General features: G+C 47.3%; 1 protein-coding gene across 3 annotated transcripts in view; it reads right to left on the bottom strand.

Moving 5' to 3' along the window:
- The window catches only part of CHD7 (chromodomain helicase DNA binding protein 7), a 178,219-nt gene that overhangs the window by 96,057 nt on the left and 58,479 nt on the right, over positions 1–23,683 (bottom strand). For all 3 annotated transcript variants that reach the window (XM_059994689.1, XM_059994690.1, XM_059994692.1), the window contains exon 2: positions 21,581–23,444. In XM_059994689.1, the coding sequence (XP_059850672.1) occupies positions 21,581–23,272 (1,692 nt within the window). In that variant the 5' untranslated portion in view covers positions 23,273–23,444. The remainder of the gene's footprint in view (positions 1–21,580; positions 23,445–23,683) is intronic.

Genomic DNA, 23,683 nt, shown 5'->3' with positions numbered 1-23,683 from the left:
GATTCCCAGTCACCCACTCTTGTTTCCCCCTCACCCTCACTGGCCACAGCCCACCGGTGGCTAAGACCTGCCTCTCCTCCGGCCCCATTCTCCTCTCCGTGCCCATCCTTCTCCCGCTAGGCTCGCCTTCTTCACTGGACTACCTGGATCATAGTGGAGACCATTCTAAAACACAAAGCGCCTCTGCTGCTTTTCTTTGTACCATTTGTCGGTGATTCCCCATCAATTACATCTAAAACGGAGCCGCTGGGGATGGCTGGTCAGGGCCCTCCCCCCCGCCCCCTCCCAGCCCTGGGTCCACCTCTCCCCAGCACACACACCGCCCCCCCAGGCCAACAGCTGCGGTCACACCCAGGTACTCTGCTCTTTACCAGCTTGTGCCTGTGGACAAGTCACTCCCCGGCCTGGAATGCCTGTTGCTACTCTCTCCTCCCAGTTAAATCCTACTCCATCCTCAAAACTCAACCCAGACGTAACCTCTTCCTGAGGCCTTCCCTGATCCCTCCAGGTAGAGTCAAACAGCCTCACCAGGCTAGTAACACCACAGCACTTGGCTCTTTACCATTAGATCCTTCTAGACCCCGGGACTATAAGCCTCTGAAAGACTGTTTTCGCAGGTACAGGTGACCCCTGAACAAGGACTTTTTTCCAACAGCAAATGCGATGACACTACAGTCGAGGCTGGCTGAACCTGCAGGTGCAGGACTGTGGATACAGATGAACCATGGACACATGGAGGACCAACTGTCACTCATACTCCGATTTTCGACCGTGCAGAGTTGTTCAAGGGTCAACTGCATACAGGAGCATATAGATACAAGAATATGTGTCTGTCTGTCTTCTCTCTCTCCAACACCTGAAGCAAGAGCTGATACACACCGTAGGCCTAGTATTTACCGACTGAACATCAAACCCTCCCCAAGTCTCCTTCAAACGTTAAAACAGATGTCACACCTCCAGCCTCTGTCCTGATCACGTGCACACCCTTTGGGAGCTCCTTGCATCCTTGCAGCAGCTGTACCCCCAAGGTGCCCAGAAGGGTGCCTTAAGCCGTTGTAGAACTAATAAATGCATACATAAGTGGGCACACATTTTACTGACCGGTCCAAGGCAATGTTGAAACATTTGCTGTCCACTGAAAGAACCATATTCTGCCTTTTGTCTGCACAAACTTCTTCATTATTCCTCTTTCCCTGACTCACGTATCACCTTTCTTCCTGGCCCTGCAAATAGCTAAGTTGTGTATCTACTCCCATACAAGTCTGCACTTCTCTCTTTTCATTGCAGTTACATCACTGTTGAACTGGAATTTTTTCAAGGGGAGAATAGCTTCTTTTATATATCTCCACGACCTCACATAGCGACTGGCACGTTATAAATGCTCAAAACTGCCGACCGATGAATAAATGGAGAATGAACGGATGGGTGGACAGATGGGTGAGGTTCTCACCTCATCTTTAAATATCCTTAAATAAGGCCTGACAGGCACCAAACGTTGTCCCTCTGCTATGAACTGATTACCATCCCTTACCTCATTCCCAACAAAAGCGCTCCTGGGGAAGACATCTAGGAAGAGTTTTCAGAATCTGACCTCCAAAAATAAAAAGGTACAGACATTTTCCTGCAGTTGCCCAACTACAATGATCATATATTTTTATGTAAGATGGCTTTTAATTTCCCTGTATGTAAATTTTTTTTTTTTTTTTTTTTTGTGGTACGCGGGCCTCTCACTGTTGTGGCCTCTCCCATTGCGGAGCACAGGCTCCGGACACGCAGGCTCAGCGGCCATGGCTAACCGGCCCAGCCGCTCCGCGGCACGTGGGATCCTCCCGGACCAGGGCACGAACCCGTGTCCCCTGCATCGGCAGGCGGACTCCCAACCACTGCGCCACCAGGGAAGCCCCGCTTGCTTCTCTTTTTTGCTCTGACCACAGCCCATCTCTCGAGAGGGTGGGGGGAAGATCATCTGTCTTCCGCTGAAGCCCAAGAAGAGAGGCCTGGAGCCTGCTGGAGGGATGGATGGCCCAGGGGTCTGCGCTGGGTTTAAGGAGCTCTAGTCCCAGTTCCCAGGCCCCAAGGTCATAAAGACCCTAGACTAGGCTCCGTCACCATGAAGCCCGATGACCTACGTGGACCTCCAACTCCAGAACCTCACTCACCATCTTACCTCCTGCCCCTCTACTGCTGAAACAAACACCCAAAGACCTTGTGCTCTTTTTGCTGATGTCTTCCACCTACCTGTGAGGCCACCACTCACCTGGTTAAGCAAGCGAGCAACGTGGTGGCCCGATTCTCCCTCCCCGACACACTGCCGCTGTCTTCGTTCCAGACCCAATACCTCCCGCCCACCTTTTCCCAAGGCCTGTGACGTCCAAGGCGGCGGCCACCAGACACGCGTGGCCTCAGGGCACTGGAAATGTGGCAGGCCTGACCAAAGAGGGGCTCCAAGTGTAAATCACAGCAGAGCTCAAAGAATTAGGGGAAAACGTGTGAACTATCCCGTTAATATTTTTGTATTAGATACTGTTTGTTGAAAGGATATTCAATTATTATATGCTGAGACCATACTTTGGATATAGTACATTACATTAAATGTACCTAAATGAACTCCACTGCTTCTTTTTGCTTTTTTAATGTGACAACGAGGCGATTTTACTCCACACCTGGGGCTCACATCCGGTTCCCAGGGGACAGCGCTGCCCAGGGCAGCCCTCAGTTTCTTTGCCGGCCTCCCCCTGTCGTCTGTCTTCCCCGCCCACCCTCCCCAGAGTCCTCCAGGCGGCTGCCCCGTGACCCTCCGATCTGGCTGCCTTCCACCAGCAGGGGCAACTCAGCCCAGAAGGCACCTCCTCCAGCAGGGGGGGGTCCCTCAATACCATTCTCCCCACACCCCCTTCCCCCCTACAGGGCCTCCTCTCTCCCAGGCTCTGCCGTGCGGTGTCGCACATGGGACGTGCCCTGCACTGGGAATATGACACAGAAGGTGATGGACAGGAGCCCTCACCTAACTTAGAACACAGCGGGGGGCGACAGAGAAAATACCCTGTCAAATACTCTAGCAAAACTAGAGTCACAGGAGTAGTTATGATATAATAATGAGGCATTAACAGCAGTAGTCACTTACAGACAGCAGACCATGTGCCGGGCACAATTCTAAGCAAACCACGTGTATGATCCCGCTTAATCCTCCTAACGACAGTATCAGACAGGTACTAGTATGATTCCTACTGTAGAGATGAGAAAACTGAGGCCCAGAGAAGCTATGCAGTTCGCCCAAGGTCACACAGCTCGTGAGTGATGGAACCAGGACACTGCTCTTCCACGCTGCGCCCACTCCCAAGATGAATGATCGCACAGGTGCTATGGACACAGAGGGGCAGCCCGGACCCCACAACAGGTGGGGTGAGAAAAGACATTACAGAGCAAGTGATCTCTACACTACAGGCGAATGTTCTGAACCAGAAGTTCTGGGGTGACAAGGTCTGGAGGAACTAGAATCAGTTCACTGTGTCTGAGGGGGAGAGAAAGGGCAGCAGGTAGAGGAAGACAGGGCTTTGCTCATCTGTGGTTGCAGAAGGGGCTTTTCTAAAGAGCCTGCAGGGTCTGTGAAGCCATGAGACAGGCCGACCCAGAAGCCTGGCGAAGGACAAACCAAAAACCGGGGAGATGGGCCCCTCGCATGGCTCCCTGATGTAAGAGAAGGGGGCCCTGCAGCGCTCACTCCCTGTCCGATGCGCCAGCCAGAACCTCCCGTCTTGACCAGTGGGAAACCCAGTCCTTGTGAGGAATTCTAGTGGCCCTGCCTAAGGGCTTCTGAAGATTGTACTAATTTTATCCGACGGAGACATACACCTAGACGTTAAGGAAATTTCTGATTACAAGGTTATGGAGTAGAAATGTTACAAAACCACCAGCTTAAGCATTTCCCCAAAGCAGCCAACAGGGATTCAAAGTAACCCCCAAAGCACATCTTCCTGAAGCATCAGAATTTTTGCTTAAGGGCTTGGGGTGAAGGGGGAGTTAAATGATCAAATAGTTAAGCAAACATGACACATCTGAGTGGACTGCAAACTTCACTTTCATTGTAAAGATGAAACGTGAGATTTAGAAGAAATGCTTATCTTGTCAGTCAATTCAAGCAACACCACAAGGACACCCCCTAGCCCCCAACACACACACACACACACACACACACACACACACACACACACGGGTTCATTCTTTTTTTTATTTTAGTGACAGCACATGGTAGGAAAGTGGGACAAGCAATACGCAAAGATTCCTACTGGCACCTGGGAAGTACAGTGATTTTGTTTTTCAAGTGGACATCCTCCCATAAATATCTTCATAAATGTTAAGACTGGTTATTTTTTACAGTGTAAAGCTGGCACCGGCTGGAGGAAGGTGAGCAGCGACTGAATGTCAGGTGAGTCGCGACTGAATGTCAGGTGAGTCCTGGTTCTGATGCTGCTCTCAGCACCACCTCCCTGCGAGTCATCTATCGTCAGCTCCTCTGCGGCGCTCCATCGATCTCCGCCTATTTATCATGGCAAGCGTTGAACTAAAATTTTTACATACCTTCTCTCTTAAGATGACAAGTCTGGGAAGTTTACAAGGGCCTCTCCTATTCACCTTTGTACCTCAGGAGCCAACGCAGCCTGGTACGTGGTAGCTGCCAAGTGCTGTTACAACCGTCTCTAGGTGAACCGCTACCTCAAATGCAGAATTCTGCTAAAATTTAACAACTAAAAAAAAGAGTGATGTTGGCGAGAAGTATATAAGGATAATGACAAGGGTTGACCTTTCAGACTGAAAACTGGTAAGATTCAGTCCTCGTCTCACTGGACCTCACAGTGAAGAGCATTTGACACCATGCGTGGCTCCCTCCTGGCAACCCTCTCCCCGCCTGGAATCCAGGACGTGCACCTGGCGGTGGTCCCTCCTTCTCATTGTACCTTCCCGGATCCCCTGCTCTAGTCTAGAGTATTAACAATGGGCTGCACAAGAGCCCTAGCCTCACTCTTCTCTTCTAACCATCTGCTCTAAATGACCTCGTCGAGGCCTGGCAGCATATACCACCTATGCAATGGTAACTCTTAAACTCCTCCCCAAATTTCCATATCCGACTACCTATCTGAAACCTCCACTGGAGTCTAGAAGCATCTCCAAATTAACATGTCCAAACCAAAGCCATCTCCAGACCTCCCGACTGCTCGAGTCAAAACCTCGAGGGCTCTCTCTCTCTCAAACCCCATTTCCAATCTGTCAGCAAAACTGTCACTTTCTACTACCAGCCCCTAGTCCAGGCCACCACTGCATCCTGCCCCATCAACAGTCCCCTTGTGGGACCACATATGCCCTCCTATCTAGTCCTCATAGAGCAGAGTGAGCCTGCTAAAATACACAACACATGGTGCCACTCTCATGCTCAAAACCCTGCGATAGCTTTCCATATCACTCACAGTAAAATTCAAACTCCTTACCATAGCCCACAATACCCTAACCCCCTTTCACTCCCTTTCACTGACCCCCTTTCACTCTCCTAACCGAAGCGCCTATCACTCCCTCACTCTCTCCCTCCCTCCACTCCAAACACACTGGTCTCTCTGTGCCCCTCAAACATCCCAAGCACATTCTTGCCTCAGGGCCTTTGCACAGGCTATACCCTCTTCCGCCAGATGTTTACAAGACTTGCTCCCTTTACTTTATTCAGGTTTTCTGCTCAGTGTCAGCTCCCAAGGAGAAGTCTCCTCAGCAGCAAAGAGTTTAAGTAAGAAATATCAAAAGGGGGCAGTGCCAGGGGGCAAATGCCTGTTTAGTGGTGACGGTCATGCAGACCGACACAATTTAACGTATTTGTTTGAACTGAAAAATAAAATTTTTTAAGTTTTTTTGTTTCAAAATTCTTTTAGGGGACCAAAAAACACTGAATACCTCTGCTCTATCGATTATGACTCTAGAATTGTGCTGTTGGATACAGGAGTCACCAGCCACATGTGGCATTTAAATTGCTTAAAATTAAATAAAATTTAAAATTTAGTTGCTCAGTCTCACCAGCCACAGTTCAAATGTTCATAACCACACGTGGCTACAGGCTACCGGAATGGACAGTGCAGAAGACACTTCCATCCTCCAGAAAATTCACAAGGCAGAGCCGCTCTGGGGTCTTGATCAACTGCCTAATAAAGGACTGACTTTGTTTCTAGAGGAAATCCTGGATTTTACCCACAAGCATTTTTACGGCCCCAAATGCCAACAGCAGGTGAGAGATTTCCATCTACGTGACAATGCCTACTGGGAACCCAACTTTCAAAACGGAATGTTCACCCGATAGCCCGATAATCTAGTTTCCAAAGAACAGGGCTCCGGCTCTCCACCAGTAATATACAAAATTAGTATTTTAGACTCTTTTTTTTTAATTGAGTTGAGATTCACAGATATAAAATTAACCATTTTAAAGTGAATAATTCAGTGGCATTAAATATACTCACAATAATTTAGACTCTTGATGACCTAAAGAACTGTCAAATTATCTTCTGTCAAGAGCCTATCCATGACCTAATTAATAGACCAGAAGTCTCGGGAAGATTGCCTACGACGTGCAACCCGCCACCTCGGACGTCCTCAGCCCACAGACTTCACCGAGCAGGCTCTCTGGGATACATCACCTGGGCCAGGTCAAGGCAGCCCTCACAGGACAGCTTTCGCCTCGTAGCCCTGAGTGCTACACTCCCTCGGACAGTATCATCCAGGGTCAAGGAAGGAACTAGCAGATGAAAAACAAACAAAAAACCCAAAACTATTTCTACATGTGTTGTAAAACTACTCTTGTCAAGAAAAGTATTTGTGATGCCTGTCGACACCTCCTACATATAAAATACACCAAGCACAATTTCTCTTAGGATTTCAAGCCAGGAAAAAAAATATATCTCTGGGGGGGGGGGGGGAAGTTTCCTTCTTTCTGATGAAGAGAAAGATACATCCTTCCTGCTTCCCTCTGCAAACTCACCAGGGCACTCAGCCCAGCAGCCAGGGCCGCAATTAGCATATTTCCTCGCTCTCCATTTCAGAACCTGATTTCCTGTTTCTATTTCACTCACACACACACACACACACACACACACACACACGCACGCATGCACACGCACACTTTTGTCAAAATGTCTCAAATCCTTTTTGGAAAAATATCGGCTAAGGACTATAACCTAAATTTCTATTAATTCCATTTACCCTCTGCCACTAATCATACATTAGAAAATTTGGGAACAACAATATCAATCTTAATATAGGACTAATTCACCCTAAAATAACATCTTATAACAACTAAAGTTTCTCTGCTTGTCTTTAATGCCAAATGAAGGCCAAGCACCTTCTGATCGAGAGATCCACACAGGTACCCACGCTGACCTGGAGATGTGCAAAGTACAGCCTGGGAGGCCAATGGGCAGGAAACGGCTGGCACCCACTGAAGAAAGCGTTTTGAAATTTTTTCTTCCAGGAATGAGGAGACCGAATTTAATATCAAATTGTGAAAAATCTTTTTCGAGGAGAAAAAAATTGATTTTATCACCTGTAATAACAGCTTTTCAACTTACGAAACCAAGTACTATCCAACGTTTTATATGAAGTATTTGTGACCGGGATGACTTTGGGAAAGAAATTTAAACAACGACTTTCTGAAAGATCACTTATATTTTCAAACAAGGCACTCTCTTCACATTACTAAAGAGAGTGCGCTGTGTTAAGCGACAACTGGCTGGTACCCAGCAAAGATTTACTCCAGAAATAATGAGGTGAACTGTGTCGGCATTACCACGTGTGGATCAGTCACTATATCCTCTCTACCACGTGTGGATGATTCACTATATCCTCTCACTATCTAGCAGGGCCCATGCGGTTAAGAGGTGAGAGAATAACGGTAGAAATACAAAGCTTACACTGGCTACGCACTCAACAAAACACTGTCTTTTTCTAGGTCTACTCGTTACATCTTATATTCCTGTGATTTAAATAATTTGTCTTATTTGGTTATACACACTGAGCTGTCCAACATGCATGTCACTAGCCACATATGGCTATTTAAACTTAAATTAACTACAATTAAATTAAATTAAAATTTCAATTCCTCAGTCTCACTCGCCTCATTTCAGATGCTCAGGAGCCCCATGTGGCTGGTGGCTTCCATACCAGACAGAGCAAACAAGGACCATGCTCACCATCACAGCAAGTTCACAGACAGCACTAGGCTATACATTTCCTACAAGCACGTTACTGTGTGACATCCAAAAACATGGCAAACTTTCTTTAAAAAAATAATTTGGAAAACACTAGATACTTTCTGACAAACTTCAGTACACAGCTAAGTATATTTAGAGGCGTTTTTTTCCCCCTAAACATTGAATTAAATGAAAGTATATGACAGGCCTGGATTGCAGCCACTCTCTAGTATTTCCATAATGTGAAGGGAGCGCTTCATTTTACACAGATTGTAGACTGCGGTTCAAAAAAGTAGTATGTACAAACCCCACACATGGTATTTGAGAAACACATTATATCTGGACATTAGACAACAAGAGGTTTTCCACTTACTTCTTTCTGATCTCGCTTTTCAACCAATATTGTTATAAAACGCAAAAACCCACGGTACATAAAGTTTGAAGAGGATAAGCCAACGGGCCCCGTCCCTCATCTGCAAACAGGAGCAAAGACGCAACTGTGACCTTTCCTACAGAACAACACTTGGGCTCCAGCCTCTGCCAGCTCTAAAACGCCAGAGCTCCAAGCAGCAAACTTCAAAGAGGGGCAACAGTGTTATGAGTTGCATAAAAATCGTTTCCAAAGCTGCAGACCTCACATACTCAAAAATGTCAATCACCTCTTCTTTGGCAATGGTTTTAAAATGTAGCTACTAAATCCAACTACAACAAACTATTTTCTTTTTTGACTGTCTCACTTCAAAACATGAAGTCGCTTTTTAAAGAAAAAAAAAAAAAGATTAGGAAAGGAAACAATAAACTGGTACGACCCTCACACACCAAGTGAGTTCAGAACTGCGGGCAGTGCTACTTCCCCAGGAACCCGCTCACCAAACAAATCCAACACTGCAGTTTCAGCTCAAGGTGTGTGAGAACCCACGGTGAAGACACAGCAAGATGCCAGCCAGGACGACCGGATGAAGTGGATCGCTGCATTTGTGGTTAACAGCTGTAACTTTAGATTTATATTTAACCAAGTCAAGACTGACTATATATAGGTGTAAACAGAGTTCGCGGGTTAACCTCTTGGATGCTGGAGGGAACGCCAGCCAACTTCCCTCGCAATACAAAACAGGATGCTGGCTTCACCCCTGCAGCCTCAAGTTGCTAAACGCTGAAGAGATGGTTTTCGCCTTGGTCAAAATTGGGAAGAAATTAAACACTGAGAAAGAAGTTAGTATTTTATCTATAGTATCCCATTTCCTAGAGATTCAATTAAAAAGAAATACAGCAGCATGATAGCAATTTTTGCCCCCCCCTTAAAACTATTATGAATTTGTGTTTGCCCAATGGAGAATCTGATACATCGGTTTTTAGGGCGCTGAGATAATGATGTTCTATTTTACACAACAAGGGCAAGTTTTTCTATTTTATGATGAAGAGTAGAAAAGGGGAGAAAAATTCCAAGAGCTCATTTCAACAACCACATTTACAAAAGTTATAATAAAACGGTTAAGACTCCCTGAGGGCTCACTGAGTGTCCTGCACCGTGCTAAAACGTCACCGCCAAACTTCACCTCCTTTAATCCTTGTAAGAATCTTGTGCAATTGGTACAATTATTATCCTCAGCAAACTAAGGTTTAGGGACGTATCCAATTTTTTTACCAAGTCAAAATTTTTGCCAAGCAAAACACTGGAAGAGCGAGACTCCAATGCAGTTCCTGTGCCCTAAAACCCATGGTCTCCACGGCTCTGCACGCGCCCGAGTCCCCTCAGCTACCTCCTGCCAGCAGGGACACACAGAGCCCAGTGAGGCCACTGGACCCAAGAGCAGGCGTGAGGCGTCTGAACTATGAGGAGAGAAACTCTAAATGAAACAAGTAAATGGACACCTCTGCCCATTCCCTTATTCTTGGAACTATATTTATATTTAATATGAATTATCATGCTAGCATCTAACACAGCACAGCACTGAAAGGATTTCCACTCAAGTCTGCAACGAGGGAAACGTTAAAACCGATCTTATAATCCGGCTCATTTTTACTCTATAGGTGACTAGTTTCTTCCTTTTTTTTTCCCTTCACCAATGACACCCTAGCTTAGGGACCTTACTTATATGAAAATATTGATTTTTTAACTTCCTTGCAAAAACTAAGGCTGTGAGCTTTAAACTCGGCTCTAAGGACTAGACCTTTTCCAAAATCAGACCCTGGAATATTTCCTGCCTTAAGCTAAGTCTTCTACCATCGTTTCAAAGTAAGAGGGACGCCTGGCTGAGTCAGAAGTTGAGTGATTGAAGGCACTGAGCACACGAGCCACTATGGCCTCTGACCCCAGCGTGAAGGATGGGGATGCTCCGTTAACATCCCCAGAGTTTGGGGGACGAAGGTTAAAGTGAAAAGGATATCAGATATTCAGAGAACTGTAAAAATAAAATACTACCTAACTTTTCACCAAATCATCAACTTTTTCCCTGAAGAACTCTCACTTATCTCCTTTAATCCATGGTGTGCCTCCATGTGTTTCATCAGCTTTCCTTTGTGAAAATGTCCTTGCAGTGTTAGAGCCGCCAGAAGCGGAGTTAGCTTAGTAGTGAGTGGGCCGAGTTAAAGCAACGCTAGCGCACCACGCTAGGTCACTGCCCCAGTGCCACGGCGTTCCATGGCTACTCACAGATCACCTGGAGATTTACAGCTGCAACTCCAGAGAAGGGAGAGTAACAGCGAAATGTCAAGGTTAAGGTAAATTCTCCATAAGTCCCCACTGTCTATTTCTAGCCACTTCCATGGTGGTATTAAAGTTCGACCATCGCTTCATGCTGACATTTTGAGGTATTTCCAACATTAACAGTGAAAACAAACACATCACAACTCTGAATAATCCCACAATTGTATATGATGTTTTTCTAAGTTAAAGAGAATGTTCAGACTATAAGAGTCTATCTAGAGGCGTAACCTAAAAATTGAACCCTAATTTCAAGTATTACCATATTCAGTAAGAACTCTAAGTCTAGGACTTCCCTGGTGGCACAGTGGCTAAGACTCCACACTCCCAATGCAGGGGGCCTGGGTTCAATCCCTGGTCAGGGAACTAGGTCTCACATGCATGCCGCAACTAAGAGTTCACATGCCACAACTAAGGAGCCCGCCTGCCTCAATTAAGATCCGTTGCAACCAAATAAATAAGTAAAATAAAAATTAAAAAAAAGAGAACTTTAAGTCTATATACTGCCCCTTCATTTATTTTATTTTATTTTATTTATTTATATAGCAGGTTCTTATTAGTCATCTGCTTTATACATATTAGTGTACATATGTCAATCCCAATCTCCCAATTCATCCCACCACCACCCTGCCCCCCCGGCTCTCCCGCCTTAGTGTCCATATGTTTGTTCTCTACATCTGTGTCTCTATTTCTGCCCTACAAACCAGTTCATCTGTACCATTTGTCTGGATTCCACATATATGCGTTAATATACGATATTTGCTTTTCTCTTTCTGAGTTACTTCACTCTGTACAACAGTCTTTAGATCCAACCACATCTCTACAAATGACCCAATTTCGTTCCTTTTTATGGCTGAGTAATATTCCATTGTACATATGTACCACATCTTCTTTACCCATTCGTCTGTCGATGGGCATTTAGGTTGCTTCCATGACCTGGCTATTGTAAATAGTGCTGCAATGAACATTAGGGTGCATGTGTCTTTTTGAATTATGGTTTTCTCTGGGTATATGCCCAGTAGTGGGACTGCTGGGTCAGATGGTAATTCTATTTTTCGTTTTTTAAGTAACCTCCATACTGTTCTCCATAGTGGCTGTATCAATTTACATTCCCACCAACAGTGCAAGAGGGTTCCCATGTCCCTTCATTTAAAAGTACATCCAGAAATTTAACTTTATTAAAGTTTTGGAAAAAGGATGATCTGAAAGTCCTTGCCTATTCACTAGCATCTCAGGGAAATCCACCCTGAGATGCTCCTGACCTCCTACGATAAACAAGAGGCAGGGACTCCACAGCCCACCAAAGGGCAAGGGTGGGATTCTTATGCTAAGGCTGCACACCTGTCCAGCCAGCCCATGACAAGGCAGGAGAGCACAAGTTAACATCATTGGAGAAACTCTTAACCAGGTTTTTCCAACATCACCACTTGCACTGCCTTCGACATTCTCCAACTCTACGCCCACAGCCAAAGCAAACAAACAAAGCAAAAATGCTCTTGAGATTAAGACCTCTTTACTTACAACTTAAAACAACTGTTCTTACTTTCACCCAGTTAGCGTTCAAGTCTAAGAATTCTCCTGAGATCTGTGGTACAGAATTATCTGGAGTTAAACTAAACACAGAAGGCAGCAGAGAACAGACCAGAAACGCTATAAAGCAGATGAGAAATACCATGCTCTTCACGAATGGGCATCAAAATGGCGTGTTTCCTTCAAATAACTTCCTGGGTGCTGATTTTGATTCAATCATTAAATGAAGAATTAAGGAAATCCCACCCAGTCTTCCCAGACCATCGCTCTCATCATTCAATCCAGACCAGGACACAAGCAAGCAGAATCACAAGCGCCTCTGTATCTATGTTGACTTTTTAAAATGGTGCCAATTTCTTGGCCTTTTCCCAACTTCATTTAAGTTCTCCACTAGTACCCTGACCCAGTGCCATGGCCCAGCCCCTAGAAGGTCTATGTTTTTTACACTAAGTGAAGAAAAATTGAAACCTCACTCGTGGTGACACATCATCACCTACGAAGGTTTTGCAAGGCAAAAGCACAAGTAGGGCTTCCCTGGTGGCGCAGTGATTGAGAGTCCGCCTGCCGATGCAGGGGACATGGGTTCGTGCCCCGGTCCGGGAAGATCCCACATGCCGCGGAGCGGCTGGGCCCGTGAGCCGTGGCTGCTGAGCCTGCGCGTCCGGAGCCTGTGCTCCGCAACGAGAGAGGCCACAACGGTGAGAGGCCCGCGTACAGCAAAAAAAAAAAAAAAAAAAAAGAAGAAAAAAAGCACAAGTAAAAGTTTGCTACTGACTTCCTTCACTGATAAAGAGCTGTATTCAGTAACAAAGGAAGAATGAAGGCCATCTCCCCATGGTTACTTACAGATTATCTACAGACTGACAGCTGTAACTACAGAGAATGGAGACTACTATTAGATAGCAAGATTAAGATAAATTCTCCAAGTTAGGTCCAGCGATGCTTTTCCCTTAACTGTCCCCCTGAGCCTTTTCCCAATTCTCCTCTCCCGGCCAATTATCGCTCTGCAGTGCCAGAGACTGCCTTTCTGAACAACTGATAAAACGAAGAAGAAAAGGCAGCAGAGAATAAACAGGTGAAAGGAAAAAGAGTGGAGGGGGCCAGCAGGGGCACGTGGCAGTGCATGTGTAAGAGTGAAAATGAAGGCTTTCTCCCTCATCCTTGGAGGACCAGTCTCATAAAGAAACAAGCATCAGAGACAGAGGGGCAAAGAAAGGTTGAGCGCTGTGTGTGTGTGTGTGTGTGTGTGTGTGTGTGCTGGGTGTGTGTGTGTGTGTGTGTGTGTGTGAATAACTACTAAAAGGATCCAAAAACCACTTGAAACTAAATGGCTGTAATCCACCTTTCTGAGAAAAATGTTATTTTTTTCCCCACAAGAAAATAGACAGCCTTCTTTGAAATCTAAACAAATGAAATTTCACTTTGATAATCTATCTTTTCAGGAACTGATACTGATACTATACACACACACCCCTCCAACAATACATGTATTGTTCATATATTAAAAAATGCTACTAAGTTTCCAACCTTACAATGAGGGTGCTAACACCTGTGCTGCAGGTTGACTGTTGTCATTAAACAATTTTAAATTTATTTATATGTGCATTAGTCTTGCTTACACTCTGACTTGTTTTCCAAAAGAATTAGAAGCAACGGCTATGGAAAGAGTGTAGCTCTGCACTGTCCAATATGGCAGCCACCAGCCACATGGGGCTACTGGCTTGCCTTATGCAGATACAAATGCAGAAGGGCTCTGCCTGTAAGTACACACCGGATCTCAAACAGCTGTGTAAAATGTCTTTTTATTCTGATTATGTGGTGGAATATCCTGGATATATTTGGTTAATTAAATATACGATACTAATGCGTGGTTTCTTTTTTTTTTTTAATGTGGCTACTAGAAAATTTAAAGTAACACATGTGCCTTGCATTCACTGCTCCCATTATATTTCAGTTGGACAGCACTGGTCTACAACATAGTAGGTAAACAAAGAAATGAAGGTCAGGTCATACCTAAATAACAAAATTCCCTGTCCATCTCAGTGAAGGCCTTGACCTCCTCCCCAGCTTCCAGCACACCGCCAATCTCTGTCCTTAACACAGTGCACAGCACATAACAGGCACTCGATAAATGTTTCTTTAATGGAGCTGAATGAAGGCAAACAAGTTACAAGACTAAAAAGCAGTATCTAAAAGTGGCTTCTTAAAAGTTAAGAAAACCCACTGGCTACTTGGGACACCTAGCAGATGGTTAACATGCAGGCTTTGAAAGTAAATTTAAAGACGAACTTCTTATTACCTACAACATTTTTTGACAGTCCCAGGAAGCAATACCCTTTTACAAAATAAAAGCCACTAAGACGCGAGGCTAACATTTAGTATTCGGCTCATTTCATGCTTTCAGACTGTGGGGTGAAAGGACAGATGGAGTAGACTGCTTTTCTTTGCTCTAAGTCTACACTTGGCGTTTTCCATTTTAACCCACCGAAACGCTGCCCTCTGGATAAACCAGCTATGCTCGAGGGAAATGCCGGGCAGTGCTCACTGAGCGGTAATATATATGAACAGAGGTGGTCAGAAGAGACATCTTCAGTCTTTGGGAACAACAGGAGGCTCTGGGAGCGCCTCATGGACCAGGGAAGTCGAGAGCAATCGGGGAGGGGCAGGCGGCCTTAACCCACGATGTCCTGAAGGCCGGCACGTGGGAGAGCAGGGCTCCCCCTAACAGTGCTGCAGGGCAGCTGCTCCAAGCAGGTCTAACCATGGGTGCCTGTCCCTGAACGTGGGCACACTCACCACAGCCCCTGGGAGCCACTTAGGTCCAAACTGGGTTTTCTTCAGAGATGATCCGTTTCCCCATCTCCACCAGACGTCTTTAGGGGTGTGAAAGTATAAGTCCGTCCGGAGTAGTATTCAGAGAGATACGATTCAAAAGGCCCTTTCCTCTACTTCTGAGCACAGTTTGCATAAATGAGGCATAAGATGCGTGCCTATTTTTTCCATAAAAATGTATTTAGTAGTTGCAGTTACTCTGCTCGTGTCTGCAATTCTGTATTTACCGGGTGAACCGAGAGGATTTCTCTACTTGAGATTTACCGGGAAAAGGTTTCCCAGAAAGGCTATTGTTTAACGATATTCGTAACACATCACGGAAAGACAGAGGACTGGAGAAACTGCACCACTGATTCTTCTGGATCTGTTTTATTTTAATCTCCAGGGGAAAATTAGGACACAGAAATTACTATCCACCACCTCAGTCTTAGTGATCCTTTGAAAATGCTTTCTGCTCTGTCCTGCTTCACCATGATTGTATTTAATGAGGGGAGCACACATAAATACACCCAACATACACTTAATCCAAGGACACAATATTGCAGATCCTAAAAATCCCACCAGGATCTGCCCGTCTGTGAGCGTAATCTGTGAAGGTACCTACACCTGTGTAGGCCTAAAAGCAGGATGAGTTATTCAGAAACTCAGAAACTCCCCTGGAACCTCGAAGGACAACCCAAGTAACCAGTCTTCCTTAGACAAGCTCTTCAAACAAACAAAACGACGTGCTGCGCTCTCCTTCCAGGTGGTCCTTGCTGGCGTCCACCTGGCTCCGTTCTCTGCTCCCTTCCTGCTGCCGAGGACGGTGCCGGCTCCCGCCAGGTCCTCCCAGTGCACCCGTGGACCCGGGGCCTGGTAGGAGCGTCCTGCAGAGGGGTCCCCCAGGCCCCGGCCCCACATGCCAGGGACACAGGCGCACTCTCTTCACCCTCACGGTTGCCAATCCTTAAACTCTCTCCTCCTCCACCCTTGTGCGTCCTCCTCTCAACTCAACTGATGCTCCACAGCTCAGCAGAGCTGTCGCCTGCCCCGGCACGCCCACCCACGCTGGACCCGGCGCTGCCCCCAAGCACGCGAGCTCACCTCCGTGTTGCGCCTTCCAGGGGCTTCCTGCACCACCTCTGCCCCGACCGGCCCTTCCTCTCTCCCAGGGAGCAGAAGGTGAAGCCTCAAGGTCTGCTAACTGCTCCCAGAAGCCAAGGGAAGGAAGTGCAACAACTCTGACCGTACTTAACACTGGAACAAGTGCTTGAGATTATTTCCTAAACTCTGCGACAAGCAACTGTAAACATCTGCCCGATGATAACGGATCATTTGTGAGTGCCCACCGCGTGTCTGACATCATGTTAAATTCTGAGAGACGTCATTGCTAATCTCTCTATGGCTCTAACCAGGAAGGTGTATCGTCCCTCATTTTGGAGAGAATGCAGCCAGGGCCCTGAGGTTAAGGAACCTGCCCGAGGTCGTGGGGTGAGAAACCAGCTGCTGATTCTCTGGCTCAGGAACTGCAGGCTCCGAGACCTACGCTCCTGCCCCCACACCGGTGGCTCTCAGGGTGCGGGACCTGCGAGGTCAGGACCGTTTTTTCATAAGGACCCTGAGATGTTCTCCGCCTCTCACTCGCCTTCTCTCCAGGCGTGCACGGGCTTGGCCAGAGGCTCCTGCAGACTGCACGCAGAAGTGGCTATGAGAATCCAACACTTCGGAAAATGTAAAACAACGCCGTTAATGTTCTGTTGTCTTAGAAAACAGCTGCTTTTCGGTTAAAAATGTGATGTACGTTAACGCATGATGGTTTATTATTTTTACTGATTTTAAAAACGAGTAACAAATATTTCAAACTGTCCTCAGTTTAAATTTCTAAGACAACAAATACCAACACATAAAGTCCACATAAACAAAGGATCTTTGGAGTCACCAGTAATTTTTAGGAGCATAAAAGGGTCTGAGATGCAGAGAAAGACAAACACTGTATGACTCCACTTACATGTGGGACCTGGAAAAGCAAAACAAGTGAACAAACATAACTAAACAGAAACAGGGTCACAGATACAGAAAACAAACAGGTGTCTGCTGGAGGGGAGGGGGTTGAGGAGAAGAGAAATAGGTGAGGGAGGTTAAGAGGTACAAACTTTCAGTTACAAGACAAATGAGTCACAGGTGTGAAATGCACAGTGTGGGGAATGGAGTCCACAATTATGTAATATCTTTGTATGGTGACATATCGTAACTAGACTCACTGTGGTGACCAGTTTAAAAGGTATAGAAATATCAAAGCACTGTGTTGTGTAACAGGAACTAACACAGTGTTGTAGGTCAATTATACTTCAAATACAAACAAAAAATTCACAGAAAAAGAGATGAGATCTGTGATTACCAGAGGCAGGGGCTGGCGGAGGGCGAACTGGAGGAAGGTGGTCGAAAGGTACAGACTTCCAGTTGTAAGATAAGTAAGTACCAGGGGTGGAGCATGCAGCGTCGTAAGTATAACGAACACTGCTGTATGTTACAGACAAAAGCTGTTAAGAGAGGAGATCCTAAAAGTTCTCATCACAAGAAATGTTTTTTTCTATTTCTTTCTTTTTGTGCTTAGATGATGGGTGTCCACTGAAGTTACTGTGACAATCACTTCATGATGTAGGTAAATCAAATCATTATGCTGTGGCCCTTATACACTTTATACAGGGCTATACGTCGACTGTATCTCAGTAAAACTGGAAGAAAAAATTAAAATATAATAAATTATTTAATGATGGATGGATGGATGGATAGATAGAAAAACAGGTCTGAGAATGAAAAGGAGAACCACTATCCTAATCGGCTGTTGACACAGAAGCTAGGTTTTCTCCTTCGTTGTAAATTTTTATCAAATCATCAGGCTCGTCTGGAGCTTCCATTAAAGACTGTGTCCAGACAATGAACATGTGGCCTGATGAACTCTGGCCTCGGTTCTAATATTTTTCTTTGCTGACTCTTTAATATAAAGTTAAACTTATCTTCAAAGATACTTTAACATGCGATAGAATTTAGAAAATATCTGTTCGCTACCCATGAAACACCTAAAAAGCATAACTTCTATTTTTTTTTCAAAGTAATAACTCAAGATAAAAAAGTCAACAAGCGGGCTTCCCTGGTGGTGCAGTGGTTGAGAGTCTGCCTGCCGATGCAGGGGATACGGGTTCATGCCCCAGTCCGGGAAGATCCCACATGCCGCGGAGTGGCTGGGCCCCTGAGCCATGGCCGCTGAGCCTGCGCGTCTGGAGCCTGTGCTCCGCAACGGGAGAGGCCACAACAGTGAGAGGCCCACGTACCGCAAAAAAAAAAACAAAAAAAAAAAACATCAATATTTCAACTTAATCTGGTGATTTCCCTGCTGCACAGCATGGTTTCAAACCACCATCCGGTCATACATGAAATGCAAAATAATTTTAGTAGTTCTAAAGCAAAACAATAATAATAGATTATTTGCTAGAGTAGCACGTGAGTCAGTCCCAGGGAGAGCGAGGCGTTTAGGATTCTGTAACAGCATTTTGAACCTACCTCATTATCCTCACCACACCCAGCAACACGGGCAAAAAGGCGGGTAATATTTCCACAAGTCAAATTTCATGTGTCACAACTAAGGCTATATTTCATAATATGCAACCTGTTCCTTAAAAATAAAAGTAATTTTACATTGTATTTAGTACATCTGAAATGACATGAATTATAAAGTAAGGTTCGCATTGCAGGAGATCAGAAACTAAAACCTAGAGGAGAATTCACACTTAAGTATGCACCACCGGCTAGAGATCACACTCACTTGATGTGAGTATATTACCCTAATTAATCTCAACCCCTTTTGAGATGGGTACTATTTTTCCTGTTGTACTGATGACGAATCTGAGGTTCAGAGAGGTCAAGCTGCCTGAAGCCACCAAGCTAGTAAGCAGCAGACCTGGACTTCAAACACTTTGCTGATTTCAAAGTCTGTGCTCTTCTCAAGACTTTATACCTCCCTAGTATGATGTGCAGAACTGAGTGCTTCAAAAGCTGAAGCGGATGCAAAGGTGAGCAGAAATAAGAAAGCAAATACCGTGAGAAACGTTTAAAACATGCAACTGAACTTATAAAGATACCTCAAGTGTACTTGTTTGCACCCCTTAAACCGTTCCAAGTGTGCCTGCGATGGCACGCTCGAGAAAATGGAGCTGGAGAAAAAGGGAAATACACTTGGTGTCCCCCAGCGCTCAAGGACCCAGAGTCCGCCTACTCACACTCGTCCTCTGAAACACCCGTTGAGAAATCTGTGCTCTTAAAACTAAGAAACGCTGGAGGAGACCAACGATTCCCAACCAAGGATGGGATTATAGTCACAGGGGGTCTCCTTCAAACTGTGCTTGTCCTCCAGGGAGGAGAGAAGATGCTGGGACCAGCAGAAGTCTGAGGACCACTGCTCTGAAAAGATCCCATGTTTAGTAAGAAACTCCCAAGGAGCAAGAAAAGAATAATCCCTGGAAACTAAGTCATGTTCATTTCTGCCCTAGGAGCCATCCAGGTGGGCCGAGGCCCCAGCAGCTGGTAAGACGCCCTTTCTCATCCCCCTCCACGCTGTCCACAGTCTCAGGAGCCCGCTCCCATCACTGCAGATGAGGCTCCCCAGGAGGGAAGCGGCTCTCTCCCGGGCAGCGCAGGCCCGGTGGCTGAGGCCCACGTGGTCCCCGCTGACCTCGGGGCTCCTCCTGAGAATCTCCAAGTCTGCCGGACCTGTGAGGGCAGCCTTCCCGAAACCCCAACGAGTCCTGTGTCCTGAGGTCCCCAGGAGACTTTCCTGGCCTCCACTTCCCCAGTCCCACCAGGCCTGAAGCTTCTGATCTCCAATCTAAATGCCTCTCCACCCAGGATGCCCCAGAGGGCTTTGTTTCCTGACCCGACCCTTTTACTTGCACATAGTTTCATTCCCTTCTGTTCCCATTCCCCAATCCCGGGTCCCCGGACCAAACTGTCCTCACAGGCCTGGACCACAGGCTCACAGTTCATCTTCTGGTTCCCTGGCTATCCCCGCGCACTGTCTAGTTTGATATCACTGGCTCCCCAATGAAGTCCAAATCCTTTACAACAGAAGATCAGACCTCTACCACCTGGCCCTGCCCTGCAGCGAATTCATCGTCCCGTGCCCCCTCTAAGGAACCATCCCCTAACCTGAAATGCCATCCTCGGTTCACATCCCTGGCTATGTCCTAGCCAGATTCCAAGTACCCCAGGTGCTGCCTCTCTCTGAACACCTGTCACATAACCCTGCATGGTCTTTTACTATACTTTATACTTTCACGTATTGGTCATGTTTCCCCAAATTGATTACAGGTTCATTAGGAACAAGCATTGTGCCTTACAGCTCTAAAGATCACACTGTGCCATCCACGTACAGGGTTGCAATCGTAGTGGAAGATCAGTGCATATTTCTGAATAGCACTCTGAATAATCTAGACAGACATTATTTTTCCTAGAGCTAGAGCACAAACGCCAACATTTATAATGGAAAGATGTGTACGGGAGTACTAGAGCTTAAAACCTAAATCTGTCTGCTTATAAATTCTGTCGGATAAAATCCCAGCATACGAAAAGGAATACTTCTGCTTTTAGTACTAGGTATCCAGATCTCTCAGAGACCGCTTTGTGTGGCCTATCATTTACTGTGATTTTCTACAGTGTGCAAGTTAACACTAACATTCAACAACTGGTCCAATAAGTATTACAGAAGAACATATTTTGTAGCTTCCCAAGGGAAAAATAATAATTTTCTAAAAGATGTGGGAGGGACCATCACAAAAATATAAAACGTTGCTGGAAACCAAGTTTCTGTGTGTTTTTAAATCAGAGAGAGAGAAAGAGAGAGCGGGAGGGAGGGAGAGAGCGAGCACAGCATAGAAGAATAAAGGGAAGGAAAAAACAGTTTAGATCCAATGTCCGTCTCACTGCTGGCAGTGAGAACAGAGCTCCTTGCAGGCAGGACCCAGGCTTAGTTTTCTACGCACCCTCAGCTCCAGCACAACCCCTGGGACGGGAGGAGTCACGACTTTTTGAAAACGTGAATAAATACACAAGCCAACAGTGAGAGAGTAAAAAAAATAAATAAAGTAAAAGAGAGAGAGAGAGAGAGAGAAACAGAAAACAAGTGAGATGCTGGGCAGCTTACACGGCAGAACTCAAGGACCTCGGGACGAAGCAACGTCTGGCGAGGCTGAGAGGGAGCCCTGCGCGTCAGGCTCCTCGCGCCTGCGCCCCACGCGGCAGAGCGGGCAGGGCCACGCCCCCTTACCTGCGGCACAGGCACTTTCTGCGGGGCGCTCTGGGGCGAGGGGTGGAGCTGTGCCCAAGGCTGGTGGTGCGAGGGCGGGGGCGAAGCCTGGTGGTGCAGGCCCGGATGGGGCTGCAGCGGAGGGCAGCTTGGCAACTGCTGGAAGGCCGGCGGCTGCCCGGGGTGCTGCTGGCCAGGGAGCAGCCGGTCCTGGATCGCCTGCGGGTCTGTGAGGCCGACGCCGGGACAACCGTTGGCTCTCAGGTGCCCGGCCAGCTCCCTCGGCGCCGGGGACATGCCCATAAACGGACGGGACGGTTGCATGTTCCTGGGGCCCATGTTCCTCTGTCCGATCCCCATGGCGCCAGGGGGCTGGTGAGACGGCTGCGGGTGAGGCATATTTGGGTAACTGCCGACTTCCATCGGGATCCCGGCACTTCCGGGCCGGACTTGCGGAGGAGGGGTGCCCGCCGGGTTACTCATTGCTTTCATGGGTGACATGGGAGGCGGAGAGGCGTAAGTTCCCTGAGGCTGCGAAGGGTGCATAGTTTGCGTGTTCATTTGGTTAAGGGAGCCGCTGGGGTGGATAGGCTGCTGGTGCATGAGTCCTTGGCCACTGTTCGATGGGAATCCTACAGCGTTGGGGTATCTTGGGACGGACTGGTTCATTGGAGTATTATTTGTAAGGCCTAGATTCTGATTCATCCCTGTATTGTTAACTAATCCCTGATTTAGGTTACTGTAAGGATAGCGAGAATACTGCCCTGAGTTGTTTATAGTAGGTGAGGGGACGGTCTGGCTCCGAGAACTAAAGGTGAGGGTCTGCGGCCTCACGGCCCCTTGCGGGGGAGGGTTGGGGGAGAACCGGGGGCTGTGGGCTACGGGCTCCCCGTGGAGAGCGGCGGGGGGATGGTGGTGGAAGGGCTGCACCGCGTGGCGCAGGCTCGGCGCCACCCCGGGGCTCTGCGGGGGCACGTGCGACAGGTGGCCGGGGCCGGCGATGAAGGGGCTTCCCTGACCGAGGCCCTCCTGGCCCGGGGGAAACTGGCCCATCCTCGGCTGCGGCTGCCCGTGCTGCTGCATGGAGAAGTCCCCGCGCGCCAGGTAGCCGCCCAGCTGCTGCAGGTGCGGGGGGTGACCCTGCGCGGGGGGCCCCGACGGGGCCGCCTGGGGCTGTGGCGGTGGCGGCTGGTAGGGGGCTCGGATCTGGTCCGGCACCTGCACAGCCCGGGGAGCCCACATGGAGCCGCCGTCCACGAAAGACTGCCCCCCATGCCGCTCGTTCGGCAGGCCGGGGTAGACACCCATCTGGCCGCCGCCGCCGCCGCCGCTGCCACCGCCGCCGCCGCCACCACCGCCGCCAGCCCCGTGGGGGACCTGGGGGACGGGCGGGGTGTGGTACTGCGAGTGGGGAGACGCCAGTCCGTTCCCAGGGGCATTGCTCATCATTCTGTTCGGCTGGTCCATCAGATGCATCTTTTGCTGCTCGTACTGATTATAGTGATCGAAGTGGGTCAACTTGGTTTGATTCTGATTCGCGGAGGGATGGTGGAGGGACGGCTGTAAGGAGGCAAAGCCTTGGTCTATCGGCATCTGTTGACCCATGGGATTCACGGGATTTTCAGGGTAACCACATTCTCCCAGGCTTTCGAGGCCTTCGCTGAAAATATTCCCGTCCTCGCCGAAAAGACTCATCATTCCTGGATCCGCCATCTTCTCCCAACACACGGCTCCTCCAGACCAGCGCTCAGGAGCTTGTCTGTGCTTCACTTCACTGAGGGTTTGTCCTCAGAGCCTATAATCCTTGACTAATCTTCTTCACGTCACTCCATATTTCTCTAATTCTCTTGGACCCTGCAGTGTCAGGCAAATCTGGATAGAGGTCCTAGAAGGGGAGCGGGAGGTGGGGAAGAGGGAGGAAGAAAACAAAGAATTAGGAACAAATGATAAAAACTGCCGGCATTGTACGCATGTGAATTTGGTCTCCATCGACAATACTGATCTAGCCCCCTCACTGAGCTGTATTTTATAAATCTAGTTCACTTTAAGAGAAACTCATTAGCTTCTACCAGAAGCATTATTATGATCGGTTACTTAGAAAGCAAGCAAAACACTAACCTTAAC

This window comes from Delphinus delphis, chromosome 17, assembly GCF_949987515.2.
Source record: "Delphinus delphis chromosome 17, mDelDel1.2, whole genome shotgun sequence".
Classification (NCBI taxonomy): domain Eukaryota; kingdom Metazoa; phylum Chordata; class Mammalia; order Artiodactyla; family Delphinidae; genus Delphinus; species Delphinus delphis.
Note: the sequence above shows the minus strand (reverse complement) of the source record. Positions and strands in the feature narration are given on the sequence as shown.